The sequence below is a fragment of the Zootoca vivipara genome, chromosome 5 (assembly GCF_965207765.1).
Source record: "Zootoca vivipara chromosome 5, rZooViv2.hap1.1, whole genome shotgun sequence".
Lineage (NCBI taxonomy): Eukaryota > Metazoa > Chordata > Lepidosauria > Squamata > Lacertidae > Zootoca > Zootoca vivipara.
The window spans coordinates 46,124,522-46,147,840 of NC_142588.1; the positions used below are offsets into that span (position 1 = coordinate 46,124,522).

Here is a 23,319-nt window from a genome sequence, read left to right on the forward strand (position 1 = left end):
GGTCAGATGCATTGGGTATAAGGATCCTAATTGTAGCTGCGATTTAAATAAATAAAAGCCCAAGGCTTTTCCAACACCTTTGGAATTAAGAAGTGTTACTTATTTTTTATTCTTTTAAGACAGCAACAGCATTCTGGTTTGGGCTCGTCCAAGCCTATTCCTTGGAGATCTCCTTTGTCACTTGCTGCCACGACTCCCTCCCGCGCCGGTGCGTGAAGTGGGGTGGCGAAGGGGAGGGGGGGACATGCCGCTCACTTCCAAGGGGAGGGGCTCTGCAGAAATCCGAGCAGCCAGAGCCTTGCAGCAGGGAAGAAAAGGCTCGTGAACACACACACACACGCAGAGAAAGAGACATAGACACAGGGGTCAAACGCTAAGCCCGTCCCTTTGGCTGTCTACACAGCCAGCCGTGGGTGGGGAAGGAGGAGGAGGAGGAGGAGGAAGGAGAAGACGCGAGCAGAAAGAAGCCTTGGCGTCGCCGCTCGCCTGCAGAACTGGGAAGGGAGCGACAGCAGCACAGCCGCCTCGCCCGCGCTCCCAATGGCTCCGGCTGCCGAGTGAAGCGAGCGACGAGCTCGGTCTCTGGCGGCTGAACGCGCCTGGTGAAGCTGAAGGACGGAGTCGAGGGCGCAGTGAACGCCTCCAGCCATGGCGGGGACGGAAGGCGTCACGGCAGGTAATGGGGGCTTGCGGGGAGGGTAGGCAGGCGGGGGCAGCGCGCCTTGCGTGGAGGGGGGCTTGCCTTCGGGAAAAGCGCACCTCTCCAATATGCGCGTCTTAGGCAACGCGCGCGGGGGGGAGGGGAGCCCCAGCTGGGAAGGCGCTGCGGGTCTGGGCTCGTGCGGTGTGAGGGAGCGGGGCCGGCAGGCAGGAGGGGGGCTGAGGGCCGCGATCGACCCCCGGCTACATCGTGGGAGCCGGATACCGGCGTCGCGGTTTTTCTCCGCCCCAGCAGGAAACAAACTATAGCGCTGGATCTTGGGTGGTTCTTGCAGGAGACCGTCTGAAATGAAGCCGAGTCTCTGGGTAATGGATGCGCAGTCCCTCCCAGAGGCAGGTATGGCTTGGACGCCGCTGTGTCAGCAGCCTGAGCTGCATATCTGGAGGGTATGTGCAGAAAACGCAATGCACCCACATACATGCATGCATGAGTTTATGCACACGTGGGATGTGGCAACGTTTTGTGTACGAGCCATATGCCGGCAGGAGGGAGCATACTACAGGGGTCGACGTGTAAAAGTTGCTTTAGGATTTGCTTGTGCGCAAAAGGCATCCTTAAGGCAGGGCTTCCCCTCATTCGTGAATGGACCTTGCACAGTAATCAGCACATCTACCTATGAATTTGCAGCGCGGCGGACGTAAGGCAAAGGAGGGTCGCAAGCAGCCTTTTATATTTGCGCGGCTGCTGCGCGTACGTCTGGAGACGCCTCGATGTGCAAGTCCAGTTAACAGCCCATGACTTGACTCCACTGTCCTGAGCCTCCGGGACCGTCTAGCCAGTAGGAAGTGGGCGGGGGCAAGATCCTTGAGGAGGTGATCTTGGGGGGGGGTGCCCTGAGACTAATACAGTCATGATTTAATGGAGAGGTGCTTTTTCTCCCTACTCCCACGCTTAGTTCCCCCACCCAGCCCCACCTCTCTTCCTTGCAAGTTGCGCTCCCAGAGAGCAGGAGTTACAGTACTTGCAAAGTGCCTCCGCCTCGTTTCTGCAAAAGCCGGCCTGCCGTCACGTGGGGATTCGGGAGGGAACCGACTGCGCCGGATCGGGAGGTGAAGCGACCGGCTATAGGATCCAGGTGAAAAAACAATGCGGAGGAATCCGAGGCGGGCACCTCCCCCGCCTCCGCGGCGTCTCTCTCTCTCACTCCGGCTAGGCTGCGGGGAGGGGGGTGCTCCCCATCTCTCCGCATGTGCTCTGCGGCTGGGCGGGGCACTGGGCCAGAGATCGCCCAGGCTGGCAGTGCAGCGAAAATTTCCCAGAAGCTGCGATGGCCAGCTAGGAGAGGCGAAGCCTTCCCTTTCCTTGCTCCTCTGCCTCTTGCGGATCTTTCCCAGAAAAAAAAAAGCGGGAGGGGCTTCTAATTCTCAGGATTCAGGAAGGATATATGAGGGAGCAGACAGAAGCGACTGAGATCATGGCGAACAGGGATTGGAAGCGGATGGGTGGGAAACCTCATTCTTCCAGCGGTTCCTTTTGCAGGCTTCCTTTCCTCTTTGGGAATCGGACACGAGAGTCGCACCACCCAAATTGCTGACAGCCTCGCTTAGCTGCAGTGGCGGATTCTTTCTCCTTCATTCCAGGGCCCTGCTGCCTTCCCCCTATTCCTCATGGGTTTACTGATAAGAGAGCATGCCATTCAGCACAGTGACTCTGCACTTTGCGCAGCCTCTGTGGGGTTACAAAGAGCTCGTCCGCAAGGGGGCACCCATAGGATGGGTCCATTGGGTGCTCCTCCTTGCATTTCCCCAGTGCAGGTGGGCAGAAGCTGTGACCCACCTGATGTAGATAACTCACTTGGTGGAGCATGAGACTCTTAATCTCAGGGTCATGTTGGGCAAAAGATTCCTGCATTGCAGGGGGTTGAACTAGATGACCACTGGGGTCCCTTCCAACTCTACGATTCTATGATTGCAGCGCCCTTCCCAGCCTGCATAGCCAACGCCCTGCATCTGGAGGGCCACAGGTTTCCCTGATGTAAACCTACCCCAAGTAGAGTATCCATAGCTGCCAAGTTTTCCCTTTTCTCACGAGGAAGCCTATTCAGCATAATGGAATTTCCCTTAAAAAAGGGAGAACTTGGCAGCTATGGAGTATACACCCCCACTTAGTATTATTTCAGTTCCATTTTTTCCCAACACTGGTCCAAATGGCAATTCAGCTGGTATAATTTCTGGGTGAAAATGTCACTGCCCCCACTTTGCAACTTGCATATGGTTGGTGGTATGCATTCCTTTCTCATGGGTTATCCATATTGCGCCCCCTTTCCCTTGCTCTATCTGCCTCCCTGGCCCCTCATGTCCCAGCCCCATCACTGAGGGAGGCTCTGTTAATGGTCCCCCATGGCTCAGATGTGCAGCTTGTAACTGCTTGGAAGCAGGGCATTCAGTGTAGTGGTCCCCAGTTTGTGGAGCTCCCTTAAAATTGAGATTAGACAGACCTCTTTGTTGTCAAATTTCAGGTGCATGACTAAGGCTTTCTTGTTCCAGCAGGCATTTTACAATACATGCTTGTTGTTTTAATTGTCCCATTTCCCATGGGCTGTACACCACTGAGAAGTGCAAATAATTAAGTAGTATATGCATGTATATTATTTAATAGATCAAGGAGAAGGGGCTAAAATGGGGGTGGGCATAATAAGCAATTGGACAACCCTAGGCCTGACCCTGTTTTCCCAAGAGTCTGTGGTGAAGAATTGTGGCCTGCTTGAGGGTTTCTCAGAAGAAACCAGTGCTTCTTGATTTCTGATGTATCTGATGGGCTGGCTGGACTAATAAAACACAAGCAGGTAATAGTGACGCTTTAACCCGTGTAATTTGCTTCGTGGTTGTGAGTTTCATAGAAAATGGGAAATCCTTTGTCTTTGAGTCCTTAAATTTGTACCCGTTTACATTGTGGTGACAGTGCAAGGAGAGACTTAAATATCTGAGAGCCGCTTCGTCTGTATGCAGCCTGCAAGGAAGTGGTGCATAATCAAGTTATTTAAATGCAGGGCACCTGAAGCAGGGAGGAAAGGACATCATTTACGGAAAGTGGAATTGTGGAAAGTAGAGTGGGGGAGACACAATCTTTAAGATAGTTGGTTTTTATTTGCTGATAGTGAAAAGTGCTGGAATCTAATAAGATCTGTTTACTTCCCACAAATGAGTGCTGCTCTTTTAAATGTGTTTTCCAAATATCAATTTGGAAATTGCTCTTTTTTGGCGAACATGTTCAACGTATTAGAGATACAGGCACTGGGGAAATGAGAAAGGTAGAAAAGCTGGTTTACTCAGCTGTCGTATGATGGATGTCACATATTTCCCCCCACATGATTATTGAATCTGGTATAAACTGATGCTAAAAGAACACCAAGTAGGAAGGCTTCTATGGTATTCAAGAATGTGATTCAGTAGAGTACCCATTTGTCATATGTGCAATGCTGACATCTGGTTTATTCACTGATATAGTGAACAACAGTGTTGTTTTTAAAAAATGTAAATAATGATGTTGCATTCTGAAACTGATACATGGCAGAACTAATGGTGATGAAATTTGATTGTCGTAAAAACTTTGCTACGAAGACAAAACTGCCTAAATCAAACTCAAGCAGTAAAAGATTGCAGCAGGCATCTGCTATTAATTATTTTTATGGTTCCAGGTCCTACAGCACTGCGGTCTTTTGAGCATAAGGCTCAGACAGACAGCAGAGTTGATCCCCTGAAGCTTTAGATACCACCAACCCAAAGAAGTGCAATGCATTTGGTTTGAATGGTGTCTGTTTAGCAGATCTTTTAGATGAAACATAGCACTTAGAAATACAGACGTCCAGACTGTTTAAAAAAAAAAAGACAAACAAAAGAAACCTAGGGAAAACACTAGAAAGTGTTGTGCAATGCTTATTGGGTGGTCTTCTGTGGGAGTGAGATTCAAGGACATCAGCTACAGTGGGTCTCTGAAGTCGCAGCACAGAAAAGGAGTTTGCCTTGTACAAATGAAAAAAGCAATTAGTAGCTTGAAGAAACTTTGAATTATTTTTCGTAATGGCAGAGTTGGGGAACTTGTTGCCCAGCAGCTGTTGTTGGATTAAGGTCCCCGTCTTCCCTGATCGTTGTGTCTACTGGCAGGGGCTGATGAGAGTTGGAGTCTAACAACATTCGGAGGGCCACAGTTTCCCCTTTCCTTCTTCCAAGTGCAGGAGCCCTGCTGGGTGATGGGAGAAGACGCTCTCCTGCTAGTAAGCTGTCAGTTCCACTGATATTAACTGTGGTGTCAAAGACTGAAGGGCAGGATCTTATCCACAGATAAAGCTCCCTTCCTATTATTTCCCCAGAGTCTAAATAGAAGCTTGAATTACTGCTTGTGGGCCACTCTTGGGGAACTTCTTTCCACTGGGAACTAGGATAGAAGGCCCTGGTGAGATCCTATCAGAACTCGCAAAAGGCCGGCAGGACTAAGAGCAACCTTTGGCCTTCCTGACATTGCTGAACTACAACTCCCATCAGCCCCAGCAAGTATGGCCAATGGGCAGGGGTGATGGGAACTGGAGTTCAGCAACAGATTAAGGGTTGGAAGTGGCATGATGTATTGGTATTATGAAATAGTAGTGGATGGGTTGGTAGGATGCTGCTGTCATCTGACACCTGGTGGCATTGCTGCTGCTTACTGCCAGGAAGAGGGGATAGGTTGGTGTGGTCCAAATGCACCTGTGGATCCAATCTAGAGCTCCTGCCAGTGAATTAACACTGTGCTCACCTTGCCGCCGCCCCCCCCCCCCCGCCCCCATGGTAAATAGCAGCTGTGAACGATGATGTTGATGGCCCAGCACAATGTCCACCACTGGAAGTAAGTGAGGCACAGCTGGAAGAGATGCTGTTCTAGCATTTGCCCTGGATATGTCAGTAAAACATCCCTGAGCTAGAAAGTAGCATAGAGTTCCTCTATCCTAAGGCTGCATCCTAAGTGTTCCAGTACTCAAGCACAGACCTTGCATTTGCGCATCCAGTCTCATAATGCATATCTGTATGTTCCAAATATGAAATTGGCACTGTAGGAAAGTGAATCATTGTTTATTACATTTAATTAAATGTTTTTACAAAGAAAGGTTTTAAAGGAACCAAAACCTTTTCATTTAAGACCCAGTAGAACTACAGTGCTTTATTAACAAAGCTTTATTCCTTATTTGGTCTGTGTGCATCTAATCAATCCTATTCAAACTTCTCCAGGAATTAAGTACCACATAATTTGGTGGGACTTAACTTCCAGGAGCATGCTAGATAATTATCCATAATTGGTAATAACAATTGATAATAACTGGTGCAATGGGCGGACAGGAAATATGGGGCCACCACTGCTTAGGAGATTCTAAAGGGAGAAATGCCCATGTTCTTGCTGTGAGAGTGTTGCAAGAGAGGCAGAGGCAGCTGTGGCAGCATTGTGCAGGCACATGGCTCTGGAATGGGTTGATGGCATCAATGCACCCCATGCCTGCAATGGGTGCTTTTAGTGCAGGGGTGAGGAACTGGATCTGACTGGTGGGTTGGATCCAGACCCCTCCCAAGCCAGCAGACCACTTTGACAGGTGGTTGAGGTCACCCACTTCTCAATTACTGAAGAGGAAAGACTCCCTGGACTAGGAACTTGATCCACCCACAGTACCTCCATCTTTTCAGAACATTATATGGCACTTGTAAAAGTGCAGGTTCTGCAGATTGAAGCAGTCAGGTAATCCAATTCAGAGAGTAGAGATGCCCATTCTTTATGAAAGGAATCCCCCAAATCACTATGAAGACAGTCCAAAAAAGACTGATTCAAGTTGCATTGGTATGGAAAGCACATTTCACCCCAGGGGCATCTAAATCTAGGGCAGCAGTTACAGCAATTAATTAGGAAGCATTGTAACATTTTTTGCAGGCTGAGCCTTTGCATGCTTACTCAGAAGGAACTCTCCATCTGTTCTGTGGGGCTTATTCCCAGGGAAGTATGCATAGAATTGCATCTGTGTAAAGCCACCATCTCTTCTCTGAAGTTGTAATCCTGTATACACTTACTGGGAGAAAGCCTGATTGAACTCAGTGGGACATATTTCTGAGTAGACATATATATACAGTGGTACCTCAGGTTACAAACACTTTGGGTTACAGACTCTGCTAACCCGGAAGTTGTACCTCGGGTTAAAAACTTTACCTCAGGATGAGAACAGAAATCGCCCATTAGCTAAAGTGGTACCTCAGGTTAAGAACAGTTTCAGGTTAAGAACAGACCTCCAGAACGAATTAAGTTCGTAACCAGAGGTACCACTGTATAGGATTGTGCTGTAAAGTGTCTTTATTGACCTCTGTTTTCAAGTGTGACTATTATTCCAAAGATTTCATCAAATTGGAGTGTGTGGTTTTGAGCTATTTCTCTGGGTAAGATCTGTTCATGCGGTTTTCCCGACAAAGATGGTCTGCTCATAACATTTACTATTCCCAACAGTATGTAGAAGCATTTCCTCCTCTCATTTTGGAATGACACAAGCAAATAGTTCTGCCCTTGTTCATGATGCAGCAGTTCTGATGATACAGGTAGTACTATAAAAATTAGGAGGAAAGAGGGATTAAAGACCGAGAACAAACCCAATGCAAGTTGCTTTAGCCGCAATTTGTGACTTTTAAATCCCTAAAATAAAAAAGCACTGCTGGTGCCAGTGGCTGCAGAAGATCTCCAGCATCTGAGCTTGCATCTGTAAGAAAGGAGGATGGATCATTCATGTCCTGGAGAGCAACATCAGTCTTCACTTCTTGCAGGATGATGGAATAGCCACAAAGAGTGGGTAGTTATTATAGCAGGGATGGGGTGCCAGTGGTCTTTCAGATGTTGCTGGATTACAGCTCCCATCATCCCAGAGCAGTGGCCCATGGTGGCTGGGGCTAATGTGAGTTGGAGTTCAACAACACCAATATTCCCTGTTCTTGTCTTAGAAGATGGTGAAATATCTGAGGAGGCTTTCTACATGACATTCAGCCATGGGCTGAAGTGGTCCTTTCTGCTTTGTGTTCACATTGCTGTGCACCATCATCTTTGCACATAAGGAACAGGAGACTTAACCATGTGAACCTGTACAAGGTTATTCTAACACCCACATTTATTCAGCGGGACTTGCTTTTTTTCAACTGTGCATTGGATCTCCACCCTGGATGACAACAATCCTGAGACTGCTTCTGGGAAGCAAGTTTCAAATCTCTGCAAATGAAGAATGCCATAAAAATAAGTTGAAGAAATATGGTTTTGTTAAGATCAGCCTGGCTGCATTTATGCACTGGAATAATGACCTATAGATTTCACTGTCCAGGCTACTGAGGACTTGATGAGGCAAAAGCAGGGAAAGGGGAAATGCTGTCCTGACAGCTTGTTTCTTGGATGCAAAAGCCTCTTATGGCAGTGCAAGCTTTAAGCAGTACCCCCCACTGTTTTGATTACAGGATTTGTGCTCCACTGTGGTGTCCATGGAAACCCCAGAGAAAAAAGGTGCAATATTAGCTAAATTAAGCTACACTGCAATACATTTTACTCTGATAAGCCCAAATCAACCTCTTCCTCCTTGAGAGGTGTTAAAAATAAAGTAGTAACAGGCACATGGCAAACATCATGTTTTTCACACAGGTTTCAATATTTGTGAAATTGTCATAGTCGGAGCATCAATGCAACAAAGTCCATGAACAGAGTCATGTGCAATTGCATGTTCCTTTGTAATGTGTGTGATATGTGCCAAAAGAAACACAGTACAGGCTTGCCACGTTGTTGCCTATCTGGGCGTTTTTTCTTTCTTTTAGAAATAGCAACTGTGTCACTTCTCACAATCCAGATCAGGACCGTGTCATGCAGGAAGAGAGATCCTTTCCTCTCAAGCCATTCTCCCCTGCCCCATTCCCTCCCAGAATTACTGTTTCCCTGGAGATGCCATTGCAGGGAATAACATCTTTTCAGGGCAATTACCGGTAGCAGCATGGCCAGCAGGTAAATGGACGCTCCCTATGCACTGCTATTTCACCCTGATTCTGATCTGTGCTGCCCCAGCTTGTATTTCTAAAAGTAAAAGAAACCTAGGATCTATAACCATATGGCAAACATATCCATCTAATCCAGTCCTACATTCCATGTTTAGATCCAAATATTGGGAGGAGAGAAGTCTTGTAAGAAACCAATGCAGTTCTGTTCAAAGAGGTAATAATGCACGTCAAAGCAGAGTTAATTACCGTCGTCATGTCCAGATCAAGTTTTTCGCCTTTAGGGTTCTTTGGTACCATGTTAAGCATGGACATGTCAGTTTCCCTGTTACCTGTCAAGATGGGATCCCAAGCTTCAAAATGGTTCCTCAGATCTCTTCCTTGCAAGTTGGGATCCCCGAGTAATATCCAAGATACTTCATTTAAAGTCAGGACTCCCCCCCCCCCCCGAGGTGAAACAATGTTGATTTTTGCCATTTGTCAAGGTTTGGGGAGAGAAAAAATTAAATTGCCATCTTGGTTGCATGACATCACCACTCTCCAACCAGTGCCGTTCTTAAATTACCTACAAAAATATTATTATATCCTGAAGATGGTTCTTCACAGTTATAAAAGATTAGTCAGATAACTGGGTGATCCAACTCCAATTTCTCCACTTAACTCCCTCTGAGCTGGAAAAGAGGGGTGAGGCATGCAAGTCCTTTCCAAAATAGACAAGTGTCAGGTCAAGGTAAAACCTGAGTCCTGGACTCTAACCACTACACCACACTGGTGCAGCATGCAACATTTGCACTAAGAAGGTTCCAGAAAGAGCTTCCATCTCTGCTGCCATTTGTATTACGCTCTATGAATCATGGGGCATATGCTTAGCTGCCTTTGAAGACCAGTCAAAATGAATTAGTTTCAGTTCATTTGTTATTAGAAGAATGTAATTTAATTGTCAAATTTAAATAATTATGTCATTAATTACAGAGACAAGTAACATAGCACTGATGTCTTTCTTTCTGTGACTGTTTTTGTCACATTTGACAAAGTTGGTGTCATTAACTAACATGCGTCTTTTTTTTCTTGTTTATCTGCTCTGAAGAACATTCAGCTGACTAAAAGGCTCCTCCTATTTTCTTTCAGATGTCGTTTCAACAGCTGCCTTTGCATCTCCAGCTAGAAGTCTGGGAGACCCAGGGATAACACCTCTGTCTCCATCCCACATTGCGGTGAGAAATGTAGCCTGTAGGCTATATTACTGGTATTATTTTCTCCTCATGCATGGCTAAGAGTTTATTTCATTTCTTTTTAAAAAAAAAAATCTATAAACCACACTTTCATATAAAAAAGTCATAAGGTGGGTTACAGACTAAAATAATAGTATTACAGTAACTGGGTTACCTTGGGCCAGTCAGTCTCTCAGTCTAGCCTCCCTTGCAGGGTTGTTGTAAAGAAAAAATTCAGAGGGAAAGAATAGTGTAAACCAGGCATCCCCAAACTTCAGCCCTCCAGATGTTTTGGACTACAATCCCCATCTTCCCCGACCACTGGTCCTGTTAGCTAGGGATCATGGGAGTTGTAGGCCAAAACATCTGGAGGGCCGCAGTTTGGGGATGCCTGGTGTAAACGTACGAAATGTATAAATAAACAAAGGTTGAGTTTGCTGCAGGCAGAGGAGAACTTTTGGGATAGATCCTCTTTGCTACTGTCCTGAAGCTGAGGATGAAAATAGTTTGTGTCAGTAGCACTGACCTTCAGTCTATCAAGGCCTGGAATAGCAGACCAATGTGGTGATGTACTAGACTGAGTGATTGTGTTGCATGACAAGGTCAAGAATGTTCTGAGCTTGCAAAATTTCAAAGTCAGGCTTAATCTCCCACAGAGAGTCCTATTTTGACATTTTGTGTGCCTTAGTTAACAATCATTTACAGTTTTTATTGTGATGGTGAGAAGTATGCTTCATGCTTCGTATATAACATCACAATTATTTCAGTGCCCTTTTTTCTTTATGAAAGTTCATTTCTCAAATGAAATTTCATTCCAGCTAGAGACTCCATAAGAACAGATGTTGCTTCAGCAGCAGCCCACCCCAGACTAAGCCTTTAGCAGAAGTCTTATCTGAGAGACTAAATTCATCTTGCCTGGGAGGAGCCTTTTTTATTTAAATGGGCCCAGCCTGCTTTAGTAGTTGGTGGCTCTGACAGAACATGGGCACCTCTAGGGCATCTGAGGTGGAGACAGAGAAAGGCAACACAGTCTCTGTAGGCCAGAGAAGTACAGGCGCACCTGGGACTGATCCGGAGGGCGATTCCTTCTCCCATTCAGAATCCAGATCACGTTCCCTAAAGACTGATCCCAAGGTCCTTCTCTCTTAATAATGTCTACAGGCTCTTAGGGGGAGGTAAAGAAGATAAACATTTCCCCCCACTCATCCCAGGTTCTGATCCCAGTGAGTTACCATATTTGACATGCTACCATTTAGGCTTAGGTGACATATATGTTAAAAGTAAAGGTAAAGGTAAAGGGACCCCCTGACCATTAGGTCCAGTCGTGACCGACTCTGGGGTTGGCCGAGGGAGCCGGCGTATAGCTTCCAGGTCATGTGGCCAGCATGACAAAGCCGCTTCTGGCAAACCAGAGCGGCACATGGAAACACCGTTTACCTTCCCGCTGTAGCGGTTCCCATTTATCCACTTGCATTTTGACGTGCTTTCAAACTGCTAGGTTGGCAGGAGCTGGGACCAAGCAACGGGAGCTCACCCCGTCACAGGGATTCGAACCGCCGACCTTCTGATCAGCAAGCCCTAGGCTCAGTGGTTTAACCACAGCGCCACCTGGGTACATTGATTTAATAATTGCATGCCATTGGCAAGCTGGAGCTTGCTGTTGTGTTTTTCTCATTCTTTTCTGAAATCAGTGACTGACCCATTTAGCTTGCAGAACGTACAAAGAATTTTGAGTGCAGCCATCATTCTTCTGAGGCAGCATCACAGTCACAAAAATTAAGTATTGGCTTAGTGATGTGCTAAATTCCCGTTCCAGCTAGCATCTGGGGCCTGCTGGTATTTGGGGATTGCCAATTTCGGTCACTCCAGAGGAGATTATTGGTGTCGTGTTTGGCATTTAAATATAGCTAGTAACGCTTGCAGCCCTTTCACATAACAGCAAATATATTTCTGTTCTTTTGACAGAAGGACTCTGATGCAAATGATGCAGAGGAGCAGTCCTATCCTGTTGTTGTGGCTATAGATTTTGGCACGACATCCAGCGGCTACGCCTACAGCTTCACCAAGGAACCAGAATGCATTCATGTAATGAGGTAACTGTCACCAGTGCAGCCTTATGTGGATAGTGAGCGCAGGGCCTGTGAGTATCCAACAAGGGTGGGGAGCTCTTTTCTGTGCAAGGGCTGCGTTCCTCCCAGGGACCTCTTGCCAGTGTGGGGCAGGGCCAGAATGAATCGTATGCAGCGCAAGAGAGGCTACTCTTACCCTTTATGCAGCAGGCAACATTCTAGCCAAAAGCAGAGGATTCTACACTGGCACACACCTCTCCATCCTCCATTCATATAAGCAAGAGGAGTTACCATAGTTTAAGGACACATTCTAGCCAGAAAAACACATTTGCCCAGGGCATAGGTGTGTGATTTAGAAGCGTGCATGGCCTATGGACCAGATAGAGAATCTCGCAGGGCAGCATTTGACCCTAGGGTCTCAGGTGCCCCCCCCCCCTGAGCAGTGCTTTAGTCACTACCAAACATTAGCTTAAGAAAACTCTGTGGGAAGGTTACCAAATGGTTGGCAGTGGAACTACTGGGAGGTTGGGGTGGAGAATGAATTTTATTCTCTTGCACCACCATAGTGGCTTGCCTTCCAAATGCTGTACAGCGAACTAATAGTTGCATGCTCAGGAAGATAGTAAAATCTGTCCAATCCAGTCAGCAGATCCAGTGACTTCTCTTTCAGCTTTGTAACAATAACATTTGGAGGAGACAATCTCATGAGCGTGTTAAACCGTCACATCTCTATCAAATGTGAAGCTTCACATTTGAACTGTAACATACAAGCTGCGTGACTACTGGTAGTGCAGAGGTTTTTTTAAAGACAATATTTACATTATTAGAATCATTTGCAAAATAATATTTATGTACAGGAAATGAAATTTCTATCTGCAGTGCTCTTGAGAGTGTTTATGTTAAAATAGAAATCTCAAAGTTATAGCCCTGCTCTTTTCAATTTAAAAATGGGCTGCTTTTCCTCGTGGTGTATATCGATCCTTTTCCTGATATTTCCTTTCCAGATCTTTTTAAAAAATTAAAAAATGTTTCCTTGTCTTTAGTTGTTAATACAGCAACAGCATATATCAATGAAGTGAGTCAGGCAGACAGACAATCAAGTGTGAAGCTTATTGTGCACTGACAGTAGGCAAATGAGAAATCGCGAAGCCAACCAAAATCATGGAATCATAAAGCTGGAGGGAATTTCAAGGGTCAGTAATCTATTCCACTGCACTAGCCCAATTTGTTAGACCTAAATAATTCCTGACAGATGCACATTCAGTCTCCCGTTCCAAAAAAAGAAGGGGGGGATACACCTTCAGGGAAGATTTTATGACTTTCCCAGACAACTTGTTTCATTGCCCAGACATTCTGCCATAGCACCAATTGGCAATGCAAGGGTGAAGATTGGACAGCAGTGTCACACTCTGTTTTCACCAGGGTAAAAAAGTTTTCTCCTGTCCTCTGGATTCACCAGCTGCTGCTGGTCCTGCAGGGAGGGGTGGGGGTGGGGTAGGAGTGTGCTGCAGAGGGAATGACTTTTGAAAAGTAAATTGCAGGCATGGGACCTTGAGTCCAAATTAAGGCCCTGGCATGGGGAATTTTAACCCTTTGCCTCCACCCCCACTGCGACCACATTCTGGATTGGCGGGTCCACACCTGATATTTGTGTGAGGGAAAGCTTCCCTTTAAGCAAGCTACGCACACAGTCCTCTCATCTAGTTGAGCCTGCCCTTGCAAAGAACCAAAAGAGAAAGCGGAATCCTTCTTCTGTCGCTTAACATTTCCTTATTACCAGCAGAATAGTTTGCAGAGAACAGAAGAAGTCCCTATCCAGAGTTCTCCTAGTCTACATTAAGGATGAGGAGGTGATGCTCAGGGTTGGTAAATGTGCAGTGGGGAAGAGGTGAGGGAGAATCAGGAAAGTAGAGAGGTGCAGAGATGGTGAGGGATGGCTGTAGCTCAGTAGTAGAGCACATGCTTTGCATGGAAAAGATTGCAGGTTCAATCCCTGGTTTCTCTAGGTAGGGCTGGAAATGCTGACTGTAATTGCAGAGAGTCACTGCCCAGCAGTGTAGACCAGGGGTTGTCAAATCTGGTCCCTACCACCCACTAGTGGGCATTTCAGGATTCTAGGTGGGCGGTAGGGGGTTCTGTGGCACAAGCGGAATCCTTCCATCAAGCGCTGGTGGGCGGTAAGGAAATTTTACCATCAAGAAAGATGCATTAGTGGATTGTAGGTATAAAAAGGTTGACTACCCTTGGTGTAGACAGCCCTAAACTAGATAGACCAAATGGTCTGTCTTGGCATAAGGTCCCAGAAAGGTTTTACTGAAGAAGTGGGTATGTGGCAAGCTAGCTGGATAAAGAGAGGAGCAATTCTGCAGTCGGGAAGCACCACGGCCTAAAACATGCTCTTTAGGTTCTCCTTTCTTGCTATAATTAAGTCCAAAAGTTCTGCTAGCAAACGTAAACAGGCCATCGCTATGCTGCTCATTTTCACCAGTGGAATCCTTTCTGGCAGAATTTTCTTCGCTTTTAACCTTCGCACATCATCATATAATGAGATCTGTATGGATGGCTCACTGCAGCTTTTGGTGAGCTCACGTATCTGTATTCACCGGGGATCACAGACATTTAAAGCCCTATTTCCCAGTAGGGTTGTCTTTGTCTACATAAACATCACTGTGAGTTACAGGCTAGGTCTGCCAGAACATGGCTTTGAAGGAAATATTCCTGTAATAGCAAAACAGTAGCATTAGATACATTAAATAAAAATTAAACATGGCACTAAAGGCACAAGACTCCTTCAGTTGATAATCCTAGCCCAGGGCTTCAGTTCCATGCCAACAATAATATTCTGTAAGAAATGGGCATATCAAGAATATTTACACACAATTTGTTCTTTTCCTTACCATACTGTGGTGTAAAGGACTGAAGTCTAAACCCTGGTCTACCCCAGATCCTCCTCAGCCCCTTCTCTCTTCTTTTTAAGATGTCATGAGGCATTGCATATTTTCACCCTCATCTTTGTATCCTTATGGACTAGAAACCTGCTATACTCTATAAAGAAGGAAAAAAAGATTATCTGGCAGCTGAATTGTATGTCTGTGTACTGGTTTGTATAGTGTCCAGTGCAATCACTGAATGCACACAGCTTTGCTGTAGCATCACATTTTGGGCATCCAGTGTGTACTACAAATTAAAGGAATTTTGTTTTCCAAAGACTAAATCTTTGCAAATCTTAGCCATGATACCAGTGAGATTACTGATGCTGATGGAACTAAAGTTCAAAGATGTTCATCCCAGAAAAGGGGTCTAATGCAGTTTCTATTTAGGAAGGAATAGATGGCTGTCACAGTTATTCAACTCGTAAGTGCACTTTCTATTAACATAACACTCCATGAATGAGTCAAAATTACAGTCATTAAGGACTCTCAATCAAAACAGTATATTTCTTCTTGCGTTGAATGTGCAGCTGGTGCGTAGGATTTAACAAGCAGCAGTTTTGGCTCAGTCTCTGAACAATCCAGTTTAGAATAGATGCCCTCTTACCTGGTTCTTCCCTTCTCTCTCCCCGCCCCCATGAATATCAGAGGCTCATTAAAATCTAATTAAATCAGCCATCTTAAGGTAATGTCATTTGCCTTTTGAGCAATAGGATTTTTGTACATTCTGGTGACTACAAACAAGCTCAGTCAATGTACTTGTATCCCTTAAAAAAAAAAGAATGAAACATGGAATTGTCTCTAACATGGAATCAGCAGTTTATAGAAATGTCTTTAACAATAATTTTATAGCAGGGGTGGCCAACTCCTAAGAGACTGCGATCTACTCACAGACTTAAAAACGGGCAGTGATCTACCCCCTTTTGGGGTTCAGGTCAAAGTTGTTGAGCTTTTTTAAGGGAGAATGAAAGCCCTGTTTTTAGGGGAGGAGCCAGTGATCTGCCAGTGATCTACCACAGGCATCCAGTGATCTACCGGTAGATCATGATCTACCTGTTGGATGGGCCTGCTTTATAGCATCAAAAAGAAGAAGAATGTAAAAGTTTTGAAAATCAGGAATTTTTGAAAATCAGGTGTTGCAAAATGAATTTCTCACGTGAGTGGGATCTGCAACAGTTAAATTTTATGTATTTATATTATTTTTGTTAGCTGCCTTCACTATTTTTCCGAAAGATGGAATACAGATTGTACAAATGTCTAAATCACTGCAAGGCAGGTTCTTACATACATATAGCAAACAAGGAAGAAGTGAATAGGTTTTAGTAAACAAAACCCAACAGAAATAAATAAACAAAAATGAATTAAATAAAAATAGAGATGTCTTGGGCCACATTCTGTACTCATAGCATTCCATTTGTATAAGCAATGTGCCCAGATGCTGTAGCTTATGACTCCCAGTTAGAGCCATTTTGAGATGCTCCAAAATACAACCAGTAGATCTGGTCTGAGATCTGTAGCCCCAAATAACAGGAAGAGAAATCAGGAAAGTTTTATCATCACAGAGCTTGCCTTCATAGAGATAGTTCTCAAGAATTGGATGTAATCATTCAGCAAAGCTGATCTTTGCAGGCATGGAGACTTCATTCCTTTGCAAGACTGAACACACATTTGTAAAAGGGGAATTCAGAGGCTGGGGACTGTATATACCTGGGGAACATATGTGTCAAATCAAATTTTATTAAACGGTCACAACCCAAATCGACTCATACAACTATTCAACAAAGGATAACACAGAAATAAACAGAGAACAATTTCAATACAATTTAGGCCATAACAACACTTTAAAGTTCAAGGACATAAATAAAATGAAATATTCGCATTCGCCAGCGTATTGACATTGGAAAGCTCATGTTTCCTGCGTCTAATAGCAGATACACAGAATTTGGCAACATTGATCGTAATTTTAGGGACCTTGTCTTCTACCAAGGCTCTCAGACATTGGGATTCTGGTTCATTTTTAAGCTTTTGTAATGCTGGGGTGGTAAAGGTCAGGCGTAGATCCTTGTAGAAACTGCAGTGCAACAATACATGCAAATTTGTTTCCACTTCCGATGAGCCACATGGGCAAACGCGTGACTCATACGGTTTACCCTCATACCTGTCTAGCAGCAGGGCAGAGGACAACACATTAAATCTGGCCAAGGTAAATGAATGTCTATACTTGGGTATTTGCAGTTTTGCCAGGTAATTTGCAGGTGAGAACCCTCTCCCAAAATCTCTTATTGTGGCATGTTTGTACCTGGGGAACTTCTTGTGGTGCTGAGAGCGATGAAGCTCTGTTGTATTAGAGTGTTTTTCCTAACTAAACCAAATTTAAAGGCTGTGGTATCTAGCTCTCTGGTGCTATTGGTGGCATTAATGAAGAGTGAAAAGTGACAGCAACAGCAGCTGGAAGAAAATCTGTGCTGGATGTTGCAGAAGTGGCTCTATGCACACTGCAGAGATTTTCTTCAGGCCCTTTAACATCCACCATCTAAAGCTCATTCACTTTCTCTCTGAAGCTCATTAACAGTGTCACTACTTGGTGTATTCATATGCTTCCAGCCAGATTCATGAGTGCTGAGGAAAAGTCAGGCTGCTGCAACCTGCTTCCTCCCCTACAAGCTTTTCCAGCAAACCTGAATAAAAAAGCCTTGTCCATTATGCCAAAGGTCTTCTGGTCCAGCATCCCTTTTCTTCCAGAAAAACCAGATGACGCTCCATTAATAAGGGGCGGGAAAAGGAGATGGGAAGCTCAAAGAGTGCACAAAAATAAAGATTTCAATGTCCCAGTACATTTTAAAATGCATTGCTTCTTCCATGGCACCACAAATAATAATAATTGTACAAAAATACAAATTATATAATACAATACTATCAAAACAAAGTATCACTAGTTATATTGTCTGTTGTATAATTGTTTTGATTTGAATATATTGCATCAAATACTCATTTGATGATGATTCTACAAATTAGAAATAAGCAACAATTTAACAGTTCTATAACGTTTATTTGTACTGAGTATAACATTCATTGTTCTCATTTGTTGTGTTTTGTTTGCTTCACGTTGCAGCTTTTCAGGTTACGAACGCGGCAAACCTGGAAGTTTACTTCTGGTTTTCGTCGCACACACTGAAGTGATTTGCGTGCTTCGAGCATGTGCAGAAGCGCTCTATCGCACTTCGGCACATGCAGTAGCAACACTCTACTTATAGACTTTTCGGGGTGCAAACAGCACCCCGAAACGGATCACATTCGTAAGTAGAGGTACCACTATATGTTGGGCCAGTAAAATATAGTTTTTTGTGCACCCTTGAGATTTCCTCTCCCACCCCTCCCCATTTTCTCTTCTCCAGGCTTGTTTGCATGGAATGCTAACCATGGTTTATGAACCATGGTTTAGTTAACCATACTAAACCATGGTTTAGTTGATCATCTGAGCAGCTTAACCATGGTTAAACCACACATGTTCATGAAGGTTTGTTAGTTTATAAACCTTGGCTATCATTAAATATTGCATGCAAACCTGAATCATATCCTTAACTATGGTTATGGAGCTGTCACCACCCTAAAGCTATGCTGTGAGTGATCATAAAGCTGTTTTACTCTTTTGATGAGCCTGTTTTATTGTTTTTATGTGGTTTTTGTATACAACTTAGGGAGGTATCACTTAGGGATTTTTATAAAAACTATTAAGTGATTTAGAAATGCTTTCAAATAAATGCATACACTCCAAACAGCTGTTGTATTCTCTGGACTGCATGTTAAAATATGTTAAAATTTCATTGATTTTAAGTGGTGTCTTTTGTATTTTAGGCGATGGGAAGGAGGAGATCCTGGTGTGTCAAATCAGAAAACACCAACCACTATCCTCTTAACTCCAGAAAGAAAATTCCACAGTTTTGGTTATGCAGCCAGGGATTTCTATCATGACCTTGATCCTAATGAATCAAAACACTGGTTGTATTTTGAGAAATTTAAGATGAAGCTTCACACAACTGGTGTAAGTAGCAGATGAATTCTATACTTTTCTCGGGTTAGGGGAGATGTTTGATTCAGTTCACATTTAAAGGCGAACCTACATAATTTGCACCTTCCAAAACAATATGCAAATGGAAGAGTGGCTGTTCTTCAGAGTTTTCGTAAACATGGCTTATTGGAAGAATGTCACAATAAAATGCTGAGGAATTTTCATGAGGACTACTTTTCTGGGGGGGGGATGCAAACTGATATGGAAGTGTGGAGAACTGAAGTTAAGAGCAGAAAATTGAGAGAAACTGAAACTGACAGATTTGCTCATTTCTGTTTCTGCATAAATATTTCTTTTTCCTGGTTCTAGGCAGATGTTATCATAATGCACACAGCTTTCTAGCTAAGCTTTATTTAATATGTGAAACTGGTAACTTAATACTTTTCTGCAGTATTTTTCTTTTCCCTCTCTCTGAAAGGTTATTTAGCCTTTTAAAATTAATACCATTCATGTCACCACCAGTTAAATTCTGTTTCACTTCATAAGCCACCAACACATCATGTCATGCCTGGAGGTAGAATTTCCTTCAATACAGGCAGGTTGCAGGAATTCCGACTGAAATATTTAGGGCTGGTTCAGACTTTCTGTGGCAGATGTGTCTCCCAGTGAACATCATCAAGTATGAAGGAGACATAATGTCTTGGCAGAAATATAGGGGCAGGTAGGGGCCATGAATGGCAGTCAGCTAGGTTTTACTCAGAGTAGACCCATTGAAATTAATGGACCTAACTTCGTCATGTTCATTAATTTCAGTGGGTCTACTGTGACTAAAATTTAATTGAATTCCACCCCATATCCTCGTCTACCACCACATTTAGGCACATCTTATATCTTGCAGCATTCACTATGTCAAACACTGGCATATGCAGAGCTAGTGTATCTGCTGTATGAATAATGATGTTGCATTTAGTGTGCATTTATATAGGACACTTCAATCACGTTGATCCTGTGAGAATGTTAAGGATAGTGGGAAGGTTATATTGAATAAGTATTATCCTTTCCTCACTAGCTTCAGTTTCTCTCAATTTCACTAGCTTGGTTCACCGAGTTCCAGACACCTATTCCCTATTCTTTGGGTAGAAAGTGACAACTGTTTGGAACAGAATAATGCAGAGATGGCTGAAAAAATGGTAAAAGTAGACAAGGGGGAAATGTTGCAGGCAGACTTCACAGTAAGCTTTGAACAAACGAGTCTTGGCTTTCAAACCAAACGAAGAAACATTGGGAGATTTTGGCAACTTCCTTTCCTGACAGTCATATTATTAGCTCTGAAGTTCTAATGTATAGCAGAGTCTCTTTGACGTGTTAATTCTACCCTCATCCAAAAGAAGTCACACTGTGCTTCAAACAGATCCAGGCAGAGGAAAGCGTTTTGATAAGGAAAGTAACCAGAGTGGATCCCTATGGCTTTGCTGACTCTTTTCTTTCCAATCCACTTTCCTGTGTTTTATAACTAAGGAAAGCCAAAAGATCTCTAGGTTCTGGTTTCATAATATTGTGCATTCTGATCCTAAGCCTTTGGCATAGTTGTTGGTTCTTGTGCTCACATTTTGGCCAGTTGCATGTCATCTCAGGCACTTAAAAGAGCCCCTCACCCTACATGTGCCCACTCGACCTCTTTGATCGGTGGAATTGGCACTATCACAGGTGCCTCATAATACCTGTTCCGCCTTTGTAAGAACTTGAACGTTTAGCATGGCAGCGCCTTAACTTTGAACTCCCTGCCTATTGAGATCAAGTAGGTGCCTTCACTGAGCTCATTTCGGTGCCTGCTAAAAACATCCCTGTTTACACATGCCTACCTAGGTGCTTAGAAAGTTGAAGTAATTCTACGCTGTTTTAGTATATTCATGTTTTAAAATAGGGTTGTATTTCCCCCCCCTTAAGTTTACTTGTTTATCTTTTGTAAAGTGCTTTGGGGTTTTTTGGGTTGTTTTTTTATAATCAACCGGTGTATACATTTTAGGAATTAAAATAATATTTAATAGCTGCTGGGCACACAGAAAGCAGCATAGGGGGTTAAATTTGGCCTACCATATATTCTGGCGTATAAGACGACCCCCAACTTTTTCAGTCAAAATATAGAGTTTGGGATACACTCGCAGTATAAGAAATATGACCTGGCGTATAAGACGACCCCCGACTTTTGAGAAGATTTTCCAGGGTTAAAAAGTAGTCTTATACGCAGGAATATACAGTACTTTGAAACACAACCAACAAGCAAAAAGCTTGATCCTTTATGAAAATGAAAAATGTCACCCCCAACCTGGTGGCCTCCAGATGTTTTTTGATGAGAACGCCCACGATCCCTGGCCATTGACCATTGGGGCTGAATAGGGTTGTAGTTGAAAAAATCTGGAGGGCACCAGGTTGGGATTGGCTGAATGGTGAACTTCACTGTCAAAAGGAAAAGGTGTAATGCTTGGAGTCACAATTTTACCTAAGTGATGGAGCTCAGCAATAGCAAATTCCATTCTCTCCACCTCAGAGGAATGGATCTTGACACTTACCACTTCCTTTTAAACATGTTCTAAACATTTTCTTCCCCCTAGAATCTCAATCTGGAAACAGACCTGACAGCTGCAAATGGCAAGAAAGTCAAGGCACTTGAACTATTTTCTTACGCTCTGCAGTACTTCAAGGAACAAGCATTAAAGGTAAAGGAACACTTTCTGTCCCCAGCTCTTTGTATTTATAACTGCGACAAATGCTGGCCCAACAAATTTAACCTTGCCATACTTCAGCCTGCAGCAGTTCTTGATGTAAACAAAGTGGAGCAGCTGCAGGAGATGCAGAAACGGTGATGGTGATGAGGTGTCCTAGATACTTACATACAACCTTCTTCCTCACCAGCAAAACATTTCTGCAGAACTCCATAATTCATATGCTGTTGGTTGTACTCTAGCTCTGTAGGAATTAATGAAAGCCATTTCCGATATAATTCTAAAGTAACCAGAATATTTTGGCTACCCCTCAAAGGTCCTCCTACCTGCTCCACTCTGGCTTTATCTTAGGAGCTCCTTCTAATAGTCATGGTTACTCAATGTTCAGAGCCAGTATACCATTGCATACCAGCTGCCAGAGGTAAAATGTTGGTCTTGCTTGCAAGCTTTCTCGAGGTATTTGACTGACTACTGCTGGGAAAACTTGAGTCCAGGGCAGAGATTAGCTCAGTGCTCAAACCAGGGGTGGTGGTGTCCCAAATTAAATCCCAACTTTTGTTGCTATGCTGTGGTATACTTTGTGCTCTATTGTTCCTCTCTTCCTGCCCCCCAGACTTCCCAGCCTTTGCAGAAATGAGCAGACAAACAAATTCAGGCAGCCTCACAATGCAATACATTTGTTCTTCCAAATGTACATATAATTAAGCTATGGAACTCCCTGCCACAAGAAGTGGCAATAGGGCTGATAAAGATAGCCTTAATAGTTCTGTATTTAAATACCTCTGTGTTTTAGATTATTTGGGGGATAAAACAGGGTAAGGCCATCACCTTCATGTCCTGTTTGTGAGCTTGCTGAAGGTGTATGAATGGCTCAAATTCCCCTCGTCCCTTCCTAGATTCTCTTCAATTAGTTCTTTCCCCTGCTGACCCACCCACCACCTATTTTCCTTGTTCACCAGGCAGGTCTGGCCTTGCCATCGGGCAGCACAGGCTGGCTAACTCAGGTGGCAGATGGTTCAGGGGGAGGGTGAAGTGAGGTGTTGTCTGTGCCCTGTGGCATCTGCCTCCTAAGTTAGCCTGTTGTCCTCAGCTGGTGGGTGCTGTCCCCTCCACAGTGCTGAAGTTAGGTTCTGCCGCCAGCTTGGCTGCCTTCTGTTTGTGTCTTGTCTTTCACAATAGGCAGCACAGAGTCTTCGGCTGGCCCATGTCTGCCCTGCATATAATTTCTCAGCCCACAAAGCCCAAACACCATTTCCCCCGTTAGTTAGATAAATGGGTGCCTTTTCCTGCATAGGTAGTGAAATGCTTGCTCTCTCTACTCTTCTTCCAGATGGGAGAGCTAAGGTGTGCAGTTTTAAACGGGCCAGCCACGGTTCCAACTCTTTGTCACAGAGCAGGCGCTCATGTAGTGTTCAAGGCTAGTCTGCAGCAGAGCCAGCTCTACATTATAGAATCGTAGAGTTGGAAGGGATCCTGAGGGTCATCTAGTCCAACCCCCTGCAATGCAGGAATCCCTTGCCCATTTTGGGGCTCAAACCCACAACCCTGATATTAAGAGCCTCATGTTTGTCAAGCTTAAATAAGCAGATTGTTAGAAAATTAATCTACTCTGCTTTTGTGTGTGCTTTGAGTAGGCTTATTTATTCTCTTGCCCCTTTCCCCCACCCACAACTACAGCAAGAAAGATAGAAA

The 23,319-nt window shown here is 44.2% G+C and overlaps 1 protein-coding gene across 2 annotated transcripts in view; it reads left to right on the forward strand.

Annotated features, from left to right (window-relative positions):
- Window positions 1-274: 274 nt before the first annotated feature.
- The window catches only part of HSPA12A (heat shock protein family A (Hsp70) member 12A), a 53,650-nt gene continuing 30,605 nt past the window's right edge, over window positions 275-23,319 (forward strand). The window contains exons 1-5 of one of the 2 annotated variants that reach the window (XM_035138289.3): window positions 275-676; window positions 9,814-9,899; window positions 11,862-11,989; window positions 18,751-18,937; window positions 21,517-21,621. In XM_035138289.3, coding sequence (XP_034994180.1) covers window positions 649-676; window positions 9,814-9,899; window positions 11,862-11,989; window positions 18,751-18,937; window positions 21,517-21,621 — 534 coding nt within the window. In that variant the 5' untranslated portion in view covers window positions 275-648. The remainder of the gene's footprint in view (window positions 677-9,813; window positions 9,900-11,861; window positions 11,990-18,750; window positions 18,938-21,516; window positions 21,622-23,319) is intronic. The other variant, XM_035138290.3, reaches the window with a different exon arrangement.